The 17,118-nt window shown below is 41.4% G+C and overlaps 1 protein-coding gene across 4 annotated transcripts in view; it reads right to left on the bottom strand.

Annotated features, from left to right (window-relative positions):
• LOC143287690 (DIS3-like exonuclease 2) overlaps positions 1-17,118 on the bottom strand; it is a 47,778-nt gene that overhangs the window by 9,064 nt on the left and 21,596 nt on the right. For all 4 annotated transcript variants that reach the window (XM_076595893.1, XM_076595890.1, XM_076595891.1 and 1 more), the window contains exons 15-21: positions 16,716-16,784; positions 14,566-14,673; positions 13,514-13,650; positions 11,680-11,803; positions 10,306-10,365; positions 6,507-6,593; positions 5,829-5,976 (exon numbers count right to left, since the gene is read on the bottom strand). In XM_076595893.1, the coding sequence (XP_076452008.1) occupies positions 5,829-5,976; positions 6,507-6,593; positions 10,306-10,365; positions 11,680-11,803; positions 13,514-13,650; positions 14,566-14,673; positions 16,716-16,784 (733 nt within the window). The remainder of the gene's footprint in view (positions 1-5,828; positions 5,977-6,506; positions 6,594-10,305; positions 10,366-11,679; positions 11,804-13,513; positions 13,651-14,565; positions 14,674-16,715; positions 16,785-17,118) is intronic.

Here is a 17,118-nt window from a genome sequence, read left to right as displayed (position 1 = left end):
GGGGGTTCTATATACAACCGACCCCAGCCCAAAACCGCGCAATACCGCCCTGAAGCATAAAAAAAAAAAATCTAGTTATAACCAGTTATGTGTATGGGGAGCGAAACGGTCACCCCGTTCCCCGTGTGTGTGTGCTGGCAAGCGACCGCACGGCGTGTGTAGTGGGAGTGGTCCCGCGCACAGCCTGCCTCCGCGTATCTTCCCACCCGCGCGCGAAGATTGTGATCACCCTATTAGAGAAAAGATTATATTGTATATATAGAAAAAATAATGCCTTTTCCGCATAACATTTGTGAGTACCCCCAAGTTAAAACAAATAGAGTATGCGGTCGAGCTTGCATGGGGCTCTATTGTAAAGATCATATTAACTAGAGCGGAAAAAAAGTTAGGGTGAATTGATTTTCGGCGAGTTCCACTGCACAAAGTCTGGACCACAGCCAATTTTTTTTTTTTTTCCCACCAATATTGGAACATAGCCAATTTCTTCCACGAGCGTCGACCAATTTTTTTTTTTTTTTCTGGCACGATGCCAACAAATTTCCATTTGAACAAAAGGATTTCTATTGTATATAGACGAAAATGGTTTGGGCGAAAACATATATGGAAGAAATGTACAGTGCAACCTACAAGAACATGGGCATTCGATGTGCAATACATCCTAGGAAAGTGCGAAGCATTTGTATAGCATTGTATAGCATTTGTATAGCATTTGTATAGCATTTGTATAGCATTGCACAGCACTTTCCTAGGATGTATTGCAATTGCATAGCATTTTCCTAGTTTTTCCAGGAATCCTGGTATTTCCTAGTCTTTTGGACAAATGTGGGTAGGAAAATATAGGAATATGCCACGGAAGAAAGATTTGTCGCACGAAGAAATAGAAGAAATAGAATCTCTGCATGGCAGAATGTCTGCAGAGGATGCCAAAAAGAAATTTGGTATTGGTACAAATAGATTGTACAAAATATGGCGAGAGGCAAAGAACAAAAATGTTTTGCCTGTAGTACCGGAAAATACAAACAAGGATACAGACAGTGTTCTGCCTGTAGTGCAGGACAATGCAGAAAAGAAAAGCATAGACGATTTGTACAAACTGTTGCAAAATATAGATACTCGCATAGAACAAAACAATATTCTACTACAAGAAAGCAAAGATATGTCCATAGAAATACTATCTTTGTTGGATGTAGAGGAAGAGGACAACATTGTAGAACAAATACGAGAAGACGTAGTGGAAGAGTCCAAATCTTTGTTGGAACAGATACAAAATAGCGTTTGTGTATACAACACTGCATGCTATATTCTACCAATTGCACTTGCAGTTGGTTCTATATTGTACAAAACATGGAAAGCTACAAAGAAAAATGGTGTTTGGAACATACCCGAAGAAGATCGACAATTTGTCCATCTCCCAAAGAAGACATCTGGAGATATTGCCAAAGAAACAATCCCAACAAAGTCTAGAAACCCTTTCGAAATGGAATAGGATAGCATAGAGTCTATTTGTGTGCAATTCGTGGATGTAGTATGTTTTGTATATTTTTCTATTTGTATATATTGTATATATTGTATATATAGAAAATGCCTATCCTATTCGATCCACCACACTTTCCACACTTCGACTTCGAAGAATTTGCAAAAGAAGAACAGCGCTACAACAATAGTGCACAAAAAATGTGTTTCTCCACAGAAAACGATGGAGAAATAGAACAATATGCTGCAGAGCATGTAGATCCAGCACCACACATTCTTGGAAAATACAACAAGAAACGATATGCAGTTGCATATTGTGGGAAATACTATGTTTGTCTGCCAGGTGGAAGAATATGCTAGTCTGTACAATCTTCGCAGGTTGTTGCCACAATAGATACTATTCTATCTTTTTTGCGTTGTGGAGTTGTTTTTTCTACTCCAATATAGCACAGTAGTGGACTTTTTGTTTTGTATAGTGTTCCACCAATACGTTCTATTTCTTTCTCTAGGAAATTTCCATATACTGGATGTTCTTCGTCTGTAGTAGGTTCTCCGTCGTCTCCTTTGGGGACTAGAAATAGTACAGTTCGGTTGTTTCCTCTGTACATTGTAGTTGCATATTTTTTGCAAATGTAGGTACCAGGTGGCATGTCTAGTATTCGTATTTGTTGCTTCGAATTTGGTGCAACTGTTTCCTGTAGTTCTCGTTTTGTATCTATTTCTAGTTTGTCGTATTCTTTCTCTAGTGCTATTTCTTGTAGAGATGGAAGTTCTACAAGGTCGGGTGCTACTACAACGTCTATAGGATTCCAACGTATAGTCTCTTTGTCTTTGTAGAACTCTTTGGCTGGTTGTATACGAATATCTAGTCCATTTCTACTTTTTTCTAGTTTGCTGTTGTATTGGATAGGTCTACAAAATCCTATTTCCCATGCCTCTCTTGGAAACCAACACAGCTCTCTTTCGAATTTGTCTTTTTTCTTTTCCACATACTTTTCTGCAGCAGACAACAACTTTTGTAGTCCATTGGTCGACCATACAGCAACAACGTCTTCTGTATCTTTTGCTCCAAGTACTATTCTATAGTATTCTCTATTTGTCTTGTCTTTTTGCAACCTATAGCCGAGTATGGACCATATTCTATCTTTGTCTGCTATATTTGCCACTTTTTTGGTTTCTTGTTTGGAAAGGATTGTTTCTACAACTTCTCGAACACTATTCGAAATAGCAAGGAGTCTCTCGTTTTCTAGTATATACTCTTGTATTTGTTCCAGCTCTTGTTTTCTATGTTCTATATTCTGTTGGTATTCTATTTGCTTTTGTTCTAGATAGTTCCATGCATCTTTTTTCCAATTTTCTACTGCCATACACTCTTCTATGTCTTGTAGTCTTTTTTCTCGATTTCGGGTGGATAGAGTGGAGAACTCTCTGCTGTGTGGAACTTCCACAACACTGTATGCAGATTTCTCTTTTCCAATAGTACTACATTTGTGTGTACGCCATTCCCATTCTACTATATTTGTTGGTGGAAGAAGAATATATGGACTTGGTGCATCTTTGTGTATTTGTACTGGTCTCCTACATGCTGCTAGTATTGTTTTCGCATTTTTTGTGTAGCAACGTAGTTTGGTGTATTGTATACCATCGTTGTCTGCAGCTAGAATATCGATGTGGAAGATAGGACAATTGCGAAATCCAAAATCGCATATAGCCCATTCTACAGCGATATTCCATTTTTTGTCGTCTTCCACTGTTGCAGCTGTTGGAGATACACGAATGCCAGATATTCTCTTTGTTCTAGTATGTGCATACCAACATACATATATTGTGGAATTTGGTCTATCGCCAAGAACAAAACAACGATCTAGAACGCTTGCAATATTCTGCCATTGTTGGGTTGCTGGTTGTTCTACAAACAGTTGTCTATCTTGTGGCGAAACTATCTCCAATACGTTTTCCACTAGTTCGTCTCCTTTTTCTGGAGTACGATTGCTACAAGCATACAAAGATACTTCTATTCTAGTGCAGCCTCTCTTTTGTACATCTGGATGCAAGAATGTTTTTCGAAGATGCTCGTTTGGACAGTCTACATAGTCTGCTAGATGTCCACCAAATTGTTCTCGTACTTCTCCTGCCTCGAAATTGGATACTATTTTGTTGTATAGTTTTGTTCGCATTGTATAGCCATTGTGTTTGGATATCCATGTACATACATGTTTGCCAACACTATCTGTATTGTCTAGTATTGTTGGTGCATCGCAAGCAATAGCACTTGCAAAGTCGCCTTGTCCTCTATAGTCTAGTTCTTCTACAAGATAGTCTACTAGTGTTTGTCTATCGAGTATACCAGAAAAATCTCTTGTATAGTCTATAGAATATATACCATACCCATGTCCTAGCAGCTGTTCTTCTAGCATTGGCAATATTTTGTGTAGGTCTTGTATTGCAATTTCGGACACATCAATTTTTGCAACAAATATACCATATGGCTTTTCGTTTGCATATATAGTCTCCAAACGTTTTCTTGCTTTTGCATTCGTGTCTTTTTCTATTCTTTGTACTGTACTGCGTATTGTGCTAGATTTGGAGTCTGCCTGCATAGATATTGTCTGCGATATGGCAGTTTGTATACTTTGTTTTTCCACAAGTCCACATATTGCAGTCGAAATTCTAGATACAATTCTTTTTGCGGATCCGTCGTTGCCACACAGCAATTTTCCACCGACATACATACACTCTTTTTGTCGCAAATAGCCATATACATACAAATCGTCTACAAAAGTTGGAAGACCTTCTAGAGGTTGTAGAGTTGTTCTACCTTTGTTGTTTGCTAGATAGTCCACATTGGAAATATCTGGCACGAGATTGTTCTCGTAGGTATTTTCTAGCAATAGATGGATTGCTACATTTTTGGCACATCGAATGCCCATGTTCTTGTAGGTTGCACTGTACATTTCTTCCATATATGTTTTCGCCCAAACCATTTTCGTCTATATACAATAGAAATCCTTTTGTTCAAATGGAAATTTGTTGGCATCGTGCCAGACAAAAAAAAAAATTGGTCGACGCTCGTGGAAGAAATTGGCTATGTTCCAATATTGGTGGGAAAAAAAAAAAAATTGGCTGTGGTCCAGACTTTGTGCAGTGGAACTCGCCGAAAATCAATTCACCCTAACTTTTTTTCCGCTCTAGTTAGAGTCGCTTGAATGTTCTCCACAATCGGGTATAGGATCAATCTTTTTCTCCATGGGAGGAGGCTTCTCTTTTTTATGCTTACATTTACAACAAATAACATACTTCGTACGTACATAAAGGTTGCATTTTATACAAAGTACTGGAAGTGACATTCCTTTTCTATGACATTTAATATGATCTTTACAGTAGAGCCCCATGCAAGCTCGACCGCATACTCTATTTGTTTTAACTTGGGGGTACTCACAAATGTTATGTGGAAAAGGCATTATTTTTTCTATATATACAATATAATCTTTTCTCTAATAGGGTGATCACAATCTTCGCGCGCGGGTGGGAAGATACGCGGAGGCAGGCTGTGTGCGGGACCACTCCCACTACACACGCCGTGCGGTCGCTTGCCAGCACACACACACGGGGAACGGGGTGACCGTTTCGCTCCCCATACACATAACTGGTTATAACTAGATTTTTTTTTTTTTATGCTTCAGGGCGGTATTGCGCGGTTTTGGGCTGGGGTCGGTTGTATATAGAACCCCCATGACCGTTTCGCTCTCCATACATATATCCAACCATCATATATTTTTTTTTTTATCTTGTGATTTGGCTCTCCATACACATATAACTTGTTTTAACTATATATTTTTTTTTAATGCTTGAGGGTCATATTACTCCAACATACACAGGTTTTGACTAAATTTTTTTTATGCTTGAGGGCCTTAACACAAGCTAATACGCCCAAAAAAGTTGTATATAGAACCCCCATCTCTTATACTACTCGAATCCATATAAACTGCAACACACCTGCAAAGCAGATGCCTGACAGCAGCATAACAACGCGCTTGTCAGGCCTTGAGTGCATGCATATATATTTGTGTGCTTATCAGAGTGGGCTTCTTTTTACAGAAATTTGCCAGAGGACAACACATTTGTTGCCACTGGCTCTGTTTCAGTGCCCCAAGGGCGTGCTGCACATGGGACCTCGGATTATCGTCACATCCAAATAACCAGAAACCTTTGTTGTTTGATTTCCCCAGTCAAAGCTGAGAGAGTGGGATTCGAACCTAGACCCTCACAGACACAGTATCGGCAGATAAGTGACTCAACCACACTCTGCCACCTCGCCCCTTCCTACAGCCATGTACGCGTGTTCCCCCACCCACCCAAAGATGCGGCCAGGGTGCGGTGCACCAGGATGTCAGGGTAGCGGCGGATGGGGGAGGTGAAGTGGGTGTAGAGCGGCACGTTGAGGGCGTAGTGACCGTACAGGGTCTCATCTGCCAGCATCCCGCAGCAGAAATACTTGGCGTTCTGCGCAACACACATGAGGCACGTGGAGAGTCACACGCTTGCGCATCCCAAAACAGTTTAACACAGACAATATACATACCATACTGATACATTCAAAGTATAGTATATTTAATGCTCTGAAGAAGTAAAAAAAAAACAACTTTGCATTCTGCACAACACACAAGGCACATGTAACGTCACGTGCTTTTGCATTCCACAACAGCATAACACATAGACAATATACATACCATACTGATATATTTAAAGAAAAAGTATGGTATACTTAATGCTCTGAAGACGCTTAAGTTCAAAGAAATACTTGATGTTCTGCACAACACACAAGGCATGTGGAAATTTGATTATTGTGAAGAGTGTCTTGCCCAAGTTACATCCTCACTCTAGCAGCCAAGAGGATTTTACAATTGTCAACACTGGGGAAAAGAAAGAAAGAGATGACACATATGAATACAAATAAAACTCATGGTACATATTCAGCTACAAGTAAAAGTAAAAAAAACAAAACAAAACAAAACAAGCTGACTGGGTCTTACCCTCATGGGTCTTGAACACATGGCCACCAGAATCTGCAGTCGTGCCTGAGACAGCTCATCATTCCCGGTGTAGCGAGCCAGAGACAGCTGCAACAGGAAAACTGTCATGTCAAATGCTGTCACCAAATCAACACACTAATGCTACATTAACCAAAAAAAACACAACCAAAAACAAAAACAAAGAAAACAAAACAAAAAGCACAATTTCTTGTGAATTTCATTCTTTCTTCATTTCCCACAAAAGAAAAAAACAACATAAGTCTTATTCATGGCATGTGATAATTTTTTTCTATTCATTGAAAGGAAGAAAAAAAAGAGGAAAGAAGACATAGAAAACACACACACACACACACACACACATATATATAGAAAAAGAAAAGAAGACAGAGAGAGCAGGACAGACAGACAGACACAGAGACAGGGGCAGACAGACTGACAGGTAGAAACACAGAAGAGTGATCAGATTATGTTACTGTCATCTCTCTCTGCTTTTAACATATCAAGGAAGGTATTTCAAATGACCAAACAGACGCAAATATCTTTAGTAGGAAAAGCAATGGGGGAAAAGAAGGAGGACAAAAAGTATCGGGGGCACTGTTCTGTGGGGAACAATTTCCCCGAAGAGAGCAGCCAAATTTCACAGAGAGAAATCTGTTATGACAAAGAAGTAATACAAAACAATACAATACAATACAAAACAGTACAGTACAGTACAGTACAGTACAGTATAGTAGAGTACAATATGAAACGATAAAACACACCACAATACAATGCAACACACAACTGAACACAACACCATACCACACAACACAACTGAATGCAACACACCATACAAGTGAACACACAACTCAATACAAAAAAACAAGCAACACGACTGAGCACAACACAACACAACACAACACAACTGAATGCAACACACAAGTGAGCACACAACTCGACACAACACAACACAACACAACACCACTGCAGTGACTCAGGAGCAGTGCAGGGTCTCCTCTGGCACATGAACAAAAGGACATCTCTGACTGCCGGCAATGACACAGTGACAGAACAGGTCTGGCTGCGGCTGTGTACTGGTGACTCAAATAGGCAACAGGCAAACAGTTTACTTCTTGTGGCCCCTGGGGGCATTGAAATGTTACATACATACATCTTTTACAACATGCCATGTAAACAGAGTGTTGTCAAAAGAGCAAAGAGAAAAAAAACAAAAAACCCATTCACACAAAAAATACACACTAATAATTACTTTATCCTCAGCCATTAACAACAGACATAACAATGTTACATACATACATCTTTTACAACATGCCATGTAAACAGTTAGAGTGTTGTCAAAAGAGCAAAGAGAAAACCCATTCACACAAAAAATACACACTGATAATGACTTTATCCTCAGCCATTAACAACAGACATAAGAATGTTACATACATACATCTTTTACAACATGCAACGTAAACAGTTAGAGTGTTGTTAAAAGAGCAAAGAGAAAAAAAAAACCCAAAAAACCCATTCACACAAAAAATACGCACTGATAATTACTTTATCCTCAGCCATTAACAACAGACATAACAATACCAAAATCAACTACAAATGGAAGAAACAAGTGATGTAAGTTTTAACACTATTCTTTTTTTTTCCCCCAGTGGAATTTTATGGAGTTTGGGTGGATTCTATAATATCTAGGTACAAACTTTTGTCTGATACTTTCAAAAAAAGGACACACAAACAAATAGTGAAACCCATCATCAATGTCGTTTGTGGAACATTTAATCACAGATTCTTTCATTTCTAGGTAAATCGTCAAAGTGTTGACGATTATCAGGCAAAGTATTATTGGTTGTTCTAAACTTAACAAACTGGATTACAAAGTAATTTCTATACACAGTAAAGTAAGCATCTTGACCAAAGTTTGGCATAAACATCCCGTAATTAACCCTTTCGCTGCCAGGAAAATAAGATTTAAGTGAAATCTATTTGCCAGGGTTTTTTCACAAAAAACGGGTATAAATTTTCAAAAAATTCTGTGCTCTTTGTTACTGGAGAAAGACCCATAAAAGTATATATTTTCTGAAAGGTAAATGAATAAAGAATACAAAACACACGCTGTTTTCCCATTTTATATATTTTTAGTGACATGCTGTTGTTTTGAAATCAGTGTTTTGTTTTTTGTCACATTTTCAACTTGTTCATTACAAACATTAGTCAGGTAATTTGCACAAAAACATCATATTTTCTGGACAAATGGATATCTGCAAACACAAAATCATACTAGAACAACCACAATATATATATATATATTTTAAGAGATAGATACACATACATTGTGACTTCTCCAAGTTGTAAGATGGATGTGAGGCCACGCCCCCTCAGTCTCCACCCCCCCCCTCCCCTCCTCCTCACCCCTCTCACATGGTCACTTGATTCAGTTCTCATCAGACCGCGTTGGCTGCGTGCCAAGAATATCGCTCTGCTGCTAATTCGGTCATCTGTCGTCTGCTAACATCTGTACAGCTGGCATCACTCACTGACAGTCGAATCTTGGCCACTCTCTTGATTACTCCCTTTATTTTCTGTCAGATCGTCCTATAAATGTTCATCTCTATCTTCTCCTTCGAATTTACGCTTCAATTCTTTCTGAGCATCAGCTAAAGGAGGAAATCATGGTTGATTTAGTTCGTCACGATCGCATGACTTCAGCACGGCGTCAGTCCGACATTTTGTTGAGCGAGCGAGGAGAGAAGTCAGGCAAACACTTGGACAGTGACCCAACCAAAACGTTCAAATAAAGGACTGCTTCATGACGTAGATGGGGTTTCTAGCTATGAATAGAATCTAGAGAGATTCCCCAGGCTAAAGCTACCACTATTTTTGCCAAGGAAGTGAATGCAAACCAGGGAAAAGTCAGAATATTTCGATGACGAGTTATCTCGTCATGCAGGCAGCGAAGCATACATGCTTGGCATGACGAGTTATCTCGTCATGCAGGCAGCCTAGGGGTTAATATACATAGTATCATTATCTATGTCTATTCCTATCTTGCAAAAACTGATCCTTTAAACAACATTTAACCTTCTCTTTGAACCAAGTCGGATGTACTTGCAGAATGTGCTGCTTTAACGAAAAACTACTTGATCCAATTTCATTGAAGATACTGTGAATACATCTAAGGTATTGGTTCTGGTGTATATTCGTGTTGTACAAATTGAGAGGAAATTTTCTTCCTAAAATTATGTTTAAGTAACATACTTACAGTGACCCACTAGTGCAGACTCCAGCAGGGGTCTGACATTCCTGTCCTGTGCAAACTACTACCCGCCTATGCGGAGAAAACGAAAGTAGCTACAGCCGATAACCTCCCGAAGTAGGTTACCGTTTGCAAACAATCGACAAGCGACTTGGACCTGACTATGCTGAGAGTGCACAAGTTTCAGTTTCAGTCTCCAGGAGGTGTCAACGCATGCGGACGGATCCATACATGCTACACCACTTCTTCTCCTGTTATTTATAAATATATATATATATAAAAAAGAAGAGATAATGCCTTATCTTTGTACAGACCCAACATGCTGATCAGGCCTTGACAGCCTATCCTAGGTTTGTGTTAACATTAATATAAAAAGAAAAAAAGTTTAACAAAATAAACAAATAAGTAAACACATCAAAATACAATAAAGGGAAAGAAACAAGAGGGCAAAAGATATGGAGAAGCAAAAAAAAAAAGTCGTGGGGAAAAAAACCATAAAGAATAGTGACCGCAGGCTGTGTTTCTTTCCATCGCCCCTCGTGTCAACCTTACCTGAATGTCCTTGGCAGTGTTCACTTCAATTGGAAAGCCTAGGCTGGCGCACAACTCTTTCTGGAACAACAACAGAGGAGAAAATGAGCAAAAAAAGACTTACCACCTCTGAAGGAAAGATACAGATACTGGACTCACCTTTATTACACAACAGTAGATAAAACGGTTGAAAGGTTAATGGTCCCACAGCCTATCATGGCCACAGGGGTAATGATTTCATATCATGGCATCTAGGGTTGAATCTTGTAAGGCCGAGCCTATCCTTTCCTTCCGCTGTTTGAACCTTCCCCAATCAAAGGCAGGTAACCCTTTCACACCTGGGTGGAGTGAGGAAAAAAGCTGGAGTAAAGCGCCTTTCCCAAGCAGGCAACACCATGCTGAAATGGGGCCTTGGGCCCTGATCAGTGGTGGAACAACCGATCAGAACTTGAGTGCCCACCACTTGCCTTGTGAACCACAAAGCAAATAATAAATGACAGTGTGCAATGCTTTTTTTTAAAAAACAAAAAAACAAAAAAAACACAACACATAATGGTTGATGAGCACATAAAAGATGACACCATGAACTAATCTTCATCATACAACACATGTGACTGATCAACACAGAAAAAAATCACACACCACGACAGTCCATTGCACTTTGCAGACAGACTATAAACAGCACAATCAACTCTTCATACTGTGTTTATGATCAGAGGAATCACAATTCAACATGTGTACAGAGCTTCATTTTGAAATCTTGGGGGTCCCAGAGACTCTTTTACCATAACTCCTGGGGGTGGCTACAGGGAGACACTCTTCTTCTTTGCTCCGGGGCAGCGACTTCCACATTCACTTGTATGTATACATGAGTGGGTTTTTGTCCCCACCATGTAGGCAGTCATAATCAGTTTTGTTTTTCGGAGGGAGGTTTGGGGGGCATGCTGGGTATGTTTTTGCTTCCCTAACCCATTGAATGCTGAAATGGATTACAGGATCTTTAAAGTGCGTATTTGATCTTCTACATGCGTATACACACAAAGGGGGTTCAGGCACTAATAGGTTTGCATATCTGTTGACCACGGAGATCTGTGAAATCTCCACCCTGTACCCACCAGGGGCCATGACTGGAATGCGAACCCAGGACGTTCAGTCCAATGCTTTAACCACTCAGCTGTTGGGCCCATCTGAGAGACACTCAAACAGCCCATTCTAATCAACTCTGCGCTACTTCACACAAACATATGTTTACTTTTTTTCTACAAAGTTTCAGATATAGCCATGAACCTGCTCAATGAACAGACAATCACTCAGAATCAGTCAACACCCCCCCTCCTCACCTCCTCACCCCCCCCACACACAGACAACACACAAACACACACACAGAGCACTGACCAGGTCGTTGACCATGCGTGACTGTGGAGGGGGGTGGCGACGCAGCACAGCCTTGTTCTTATGGCACTTACGGATCTTGTGGGCCACCGCCATGTTGGCCAGCAGCATGAACTCCTCCACCAACCTGTCGGCATTAGCACTCAGTCAGTCACATCAATATCAGGGGAGGAGGGTGTGTGTGTGTGGGGGGGAGGGGGTGTGGGGGTTGGGGTGGGGGTGGGGGAGGGTGAGTGTGTGCGTGTGTGTGTGTGTGTGAGAGCCATGTTTGCCAGCACCATGAACACCTCCACCAGCCTGTGTGTGTGCGTGGGTGGGTGTGGGGGATGAGTGGTGTGTGAGTGTGGGAGGGTGTGTGTGTGTGTGTGTGTGTGTGTGAGAGAGTGTGGGAGGGTGTGTGTGTGTGTGTGCGTGTGTGTGTGTGTGTGAGAGCCATGTTTGCCAGCACCATGAACACCTCCACCAGCCTGCCAGCATTAAAACTCAGTCAGTCACATCAATATCAGTAGTCTGTGTGTGTGGGTGGGTGGGTGTGGGGGATGAGTGGTGTGTGAGTGTGGGAGTGTGTGTGTGTGTGTGTGTGTGTGTGTGTGTGTCATATTGGCCAACAGCATGAACTCCTTCACCAGCCTGCGAGCATTACACTCAGTCAGTCAGGGGGTTTCACATTCTCTCTTCTTTTTCGTTTGTGGGCTGCAACTCCCATGTTCACTCGTATGTATACGAGTGGGCTTTTTTTACGTGTATGATCCTTTTTACTCACCATGTAGGCAGCCATACTCCATTTTCGGGGGTGTGCATGCTGGGTATGTTCTTGTTTCCATAACCCTCCAAACACTGACATACATTTCGTGATCTTTAATGTGTGTAGTTGGTCTTCTGCTTGTGTATAGACATGAAGGAGGTTCAGGCACAAGCAGGTCTGCGCATACACTGACCTGGGAGATCGGGAAAATCTCCACCCTTTACCCCACCGCGATTCAAACCTGGAACCCTCACATTGAAAGTCCAACGCTTTAACCACTCGGCCGCTGCACCCGTTGTTTCACATTCGATTCCTGGTCATGACGTCCGGTGGCTGTAAAGGTTGGGAGATTTTTCTGATATCCCATGTCAACAGATGTGCAGACCTGCTAGTGCCTGAACCCCCTTTCGTTTGTGTTACGCATGCAGAAGGTCAAATACACTCATTAAAGATCCTGTAATCTATGTCAGTGTTCTGTGGGTTATGGAAACAAGAACATACCCGTCATGCACATCCCCCTAAAAAAAAAACACCAATAAGCCAATTATGACTGCCTACATTGCATGGGTAAAATCAGCCATACATGTTAAATCCCCCTTGTGTACATGAGTGAACGCGGAAGCTGCACCCCATGAACGAAGATGGTAAAGACAGTCACACCAATATCAATGGGGTGTGTGTGTGTGTTTGTGTGTGTGATGGGTGGTGGTGGTGTGATGTGATGCGGTGAAGCATGGTGTGGAGCACGCATGTGTGGGGAGGTCCAGGGGTAGGTGGTGGGGTGGGTATGGTGCGGTGTGCATGCGTGTGGGTGTGTGAGTGTGTAGGGGTGGGGAGGGGGGGCGGAGGGGTGGGGGGATCTGTGTATGAGTGTGTGTGTGCTTGTGGTGGTGGTCAGGGGGTCCGTGCATGTGTGTGCGTGTGTGTTTGTTTGTGTGCAAGTGTGTCTGAAAGAGACAGCAAGAGGGAATGTGAAATAAGGCGAATGAAAAATGTTTGCATGTGTATGCACTGTGTGTGTATGTGTGTGTGTGTGTGTGTGTGCGCGCGCGCGCGTGAATGCACATGTGTGTGCGTGCAAAACACACTCACTTGTTGCTGTCTCTCTGTTCATAAACAAAGTATCCGTTGGGCAGCCCACTCTCCCTGTTCAACGTGAACTGCAACTTCACCTGATCCAGCCTCAGGGCACCGCCGTCAAACCTTGCCTTGCGTAATGCTTTGGCAATCTGAAAAGTCAACAGCAACGGACTTTTGACACATGTGGGTACCTGTATGTCAAGACATCTGCTAAAGAATATAGTAATAATAATGTATATTTGAATAGCACCTTTTCTTTCAGAGCGCTCAGGGAACTTTAAATGAAAGAAAAAAGTTACAAATTACATGAACCACTCATGACAAATTACATGAACCACTCATGACCACCCTCCCTAATGTATATTTAGTGCATAAACTATGTGTGTATGCTTGCTGTGTCTATGATAGTGAAGAATGATCTTCTGCATTTGTCAGATGCATCTCCCCTGTTCACCTACTGTACAAGTGGGATTTGATATGTATCAGTTTTTGTGTTTTTTTCTTCTACCCAGCCATGCAGGCAACCATACTGTTTCTGAGGGTGTACAGAATGATGGCAATGAATGCTTGGTATTGTGACAAGTAGCTGTACACTTAAGAACAGAGAAATTTCTGGTTCAGAGAAAATCACGACAGAGTATAAAACAAAAACTGGTGTGCAAGCGCTTTTGTAAACATGTACATTTGTGAATATACATGTTGTTTAAGTTATTCCAATATCTGTGTGCGCAAGTGCATGGGTGTGGTGTGTGTGTGTGTGTGTGTGTGTGTGTGTGTGTGCATGTGCCTGTGTGTGTGTGTGTGTGGATCTATGTATGTCTGTGTATGTTTGTGTCTGCAAAATGTGTGTCTTTCCATGTGCACATGCATGTTTAATGTCTACATGCAACACAAGCACACATCCATGTTTGAAGTAGGTCTCCGTGTGCGTATCTAAATATAAGTGAATTGCATGTCTGCAAGTTCAAGCAAGTGTGTGTGTGTGTGTGTGTGTGTGTGTGTGTGTGGGTGACCCAGGCTGTGGAAAGTGTCCTTCATGCAACACCCAAAACTCTCTTTCTCACCTTGTCCATGTGCAGAACCCTGGTCTTGATGTCCTCCACAGTGAAGCCTTCGGAAAGGGGTGGCAGTTCTTCTCTTGTCCACTCCCTGTCTGGTTCCATAATGAATCCCTGTCAGCAGAGAGTCAACCATTCAACAGCCGCTTCTTCTTCTTCGTTCATGGGCTGCAACTCCCACTTTCACTCATATTTTACCCTGCCGTGTAAGCAGCAAAACTACGTTTTCCGAGGTGTGCATGCTGGGTATGTTCTTGTTTCCATTATCCACCAAACGCGGGCATGGATTACAGGATCTTTAACATGCATATCTGATCTGTGTGCGTATACAAATGAAGGGGGTTCAGGCACAAGCAGGTCTGCACATATGTTGACCTGGGAAATCGGAAAAATCTCCACCCTTTACCCCCCAGGCGCTGTTACTGAGATTCAAACTTGGGACCCTCAGATTTAAAGTCCAACGCTTTAACCACTCAGCTATTGCGCCCCTCCGTTCAACAGCAATATCAAATGTTTCAGGTCCCAATAAACCGAGGTCCCATGTGCAGCATGCACTCAGCGCATTAAAAATGAACCGATGACAAAAGAGTGTTGTTCTCTATCAAAATAAAATTACGTAGAAGAAATCCACTCTGATAGGAAAACAACTATACATTTGTATACATTGAAGGCCTGACTAGTGTGTTGGGTAACACTGCTGTCAGGGATCTGCCGAGCAAATGTGGTATAGCATATATGGGTTTGTCTGAACACAGTGACGCCTCCTTGAGAAACAGAAACTGAAACTGAAAAACTGAGATGGATCACATAATATTTGATCACCTGCAATGCGATGACAACTAAACTGAAGGAAGACTTACATAAGTCAGCACAACAAAATGATCCAAGTTAATATGTGAATTTCTCTTTAAAGATAATAAAGTTGATTTCACCTGATTTCACTTGACAAGTATCACTGTTGGCCTGTGCACCAGTGACAGCTAATGTCAGTAATTGTGAAATGAGTCCAGAAAACTGAACATATTATTAACAAAGAGTCCGAGCAATATCTCCAGACAATCAGTATCAGTATCAGTAGCTCAAGGAGGCGTCACTGCGTTCGGACAAATCCATATACGCTACACCACATCTGCCAAGCAGATGCCTGACCAGCAGCATAACCCAATGCACTAAGTCAGGCCTTGAAAAAAAAAAAAAAAGAAAAAAAAAAAAGATAAATGCTTAAAAATACTACTACTAATAATAATAATATTTATAAGGCACAAAATCTTGATGAAGTCAACTCTAAGCGCACAAAAAAAAACCAACAAAAAAAAACCCACCCCAAACCAACAACAACACACACACACACACACACAAAGGTCAACAATGATGATAAATAAGCAAATAAATGTAAAACATGCAGACACACATACACACATGCATAACAGATATGCAACAAACATGCAGTTTCACAGATATGAAAGCACAATCAAATACACATAAACGTACATGAGCCCCAACACACACACTACCCTGCGCCCCCCCCTCCTCCACACACTCATTTCTAGGCTATGTATCGCAGCTTCCATGGCACACACACACACACACACACACACTTACTTGTACAAGCACGCACACACACCTCATCCTCTACACACACATACACACACACACACACACACGTGCACAGAGCTCTCCTGACATGTGTACACTTACACCCTCACGCACGCACACACTCACACAAACACACACAGACACACAACCACACACACACAGAGGCTGCCACTGATTGGCCGCAAGAGGGGTGGGAAAAGATCTCTGATGCCAAGAACACGGCATCTAGCATGTTGCTCAGTCTATTTTATTTGGAAAAGCCCACAGAGACTCTGTTCCGTTTTGAAGAAATTTGTGCAATGTTGGTTTGGAAATGATGCCGATATTCATTTGATTTGCAAAGCATCGTGCTCTACCTTTCATGCTAGACAAGTGTAGAAAGGATCAATAATGTCAAAATAAAAGGAAGAGTAATAGCTATGACTACTAACGAACGTGTCTTCAAGAAAGGCTTTTTAAGATGTGCGATGGAATCTTATTTCACATGTGATCAGCCTGTGCATTAAGCTGTTTCTCAAATAAACAAATTTTCAAATAAAAAAATATGATATGAAGATTACCTGAGCATGCTCATAACTCAGCTTGACACAGGAGCGAATGACTGTGCGTCCAAACCACTCTTCCAGAATCTGGAAACAGATCATAACAAATCCTTATTGACAACAATAACAGCAACAATGACAATAATAACTAAGGATGTTAAACATAAGCAAAAACATGAACACATCTATATTCATGTGTGTGTGTGTTTGTGAATGCATGTGTGTTTGTGTATGCACGTGTGTGTGTGTGTGTGTGTGTGTGTGTGTGTGTGTGTGCGCGCGCACACAAAATGCAAGCTCTACGTGGTGATGGGCACTGCATAAACATGTATTATCATTATCTAATACATCATCTTCTTCTTCTTCTTCTTCTTCTGCATTCACTCGTATGCACACGAGTGGGCTTTTACGTGTATGACCG

The sequence above is a fragment of the Babylonia areolata genome, chromosome 11 (genome assembly GCF_041734735.1).
Source record: "Babylonia areolata isolate BAREFJ2019XMU chromosome 11, ASM4173473v1, whole genome shotgun sequence".
In the NCBI taxonomy this organism is placed as follows: Eukaryota; Metazoa; Mollusca; class Gastropoda; order Neogastropoda; family Buccinidae; genus Babylonia; species Babylonia areolata.
This window is presented reverse-complemented; position numbering and strand designations above follow the sequence as displayed.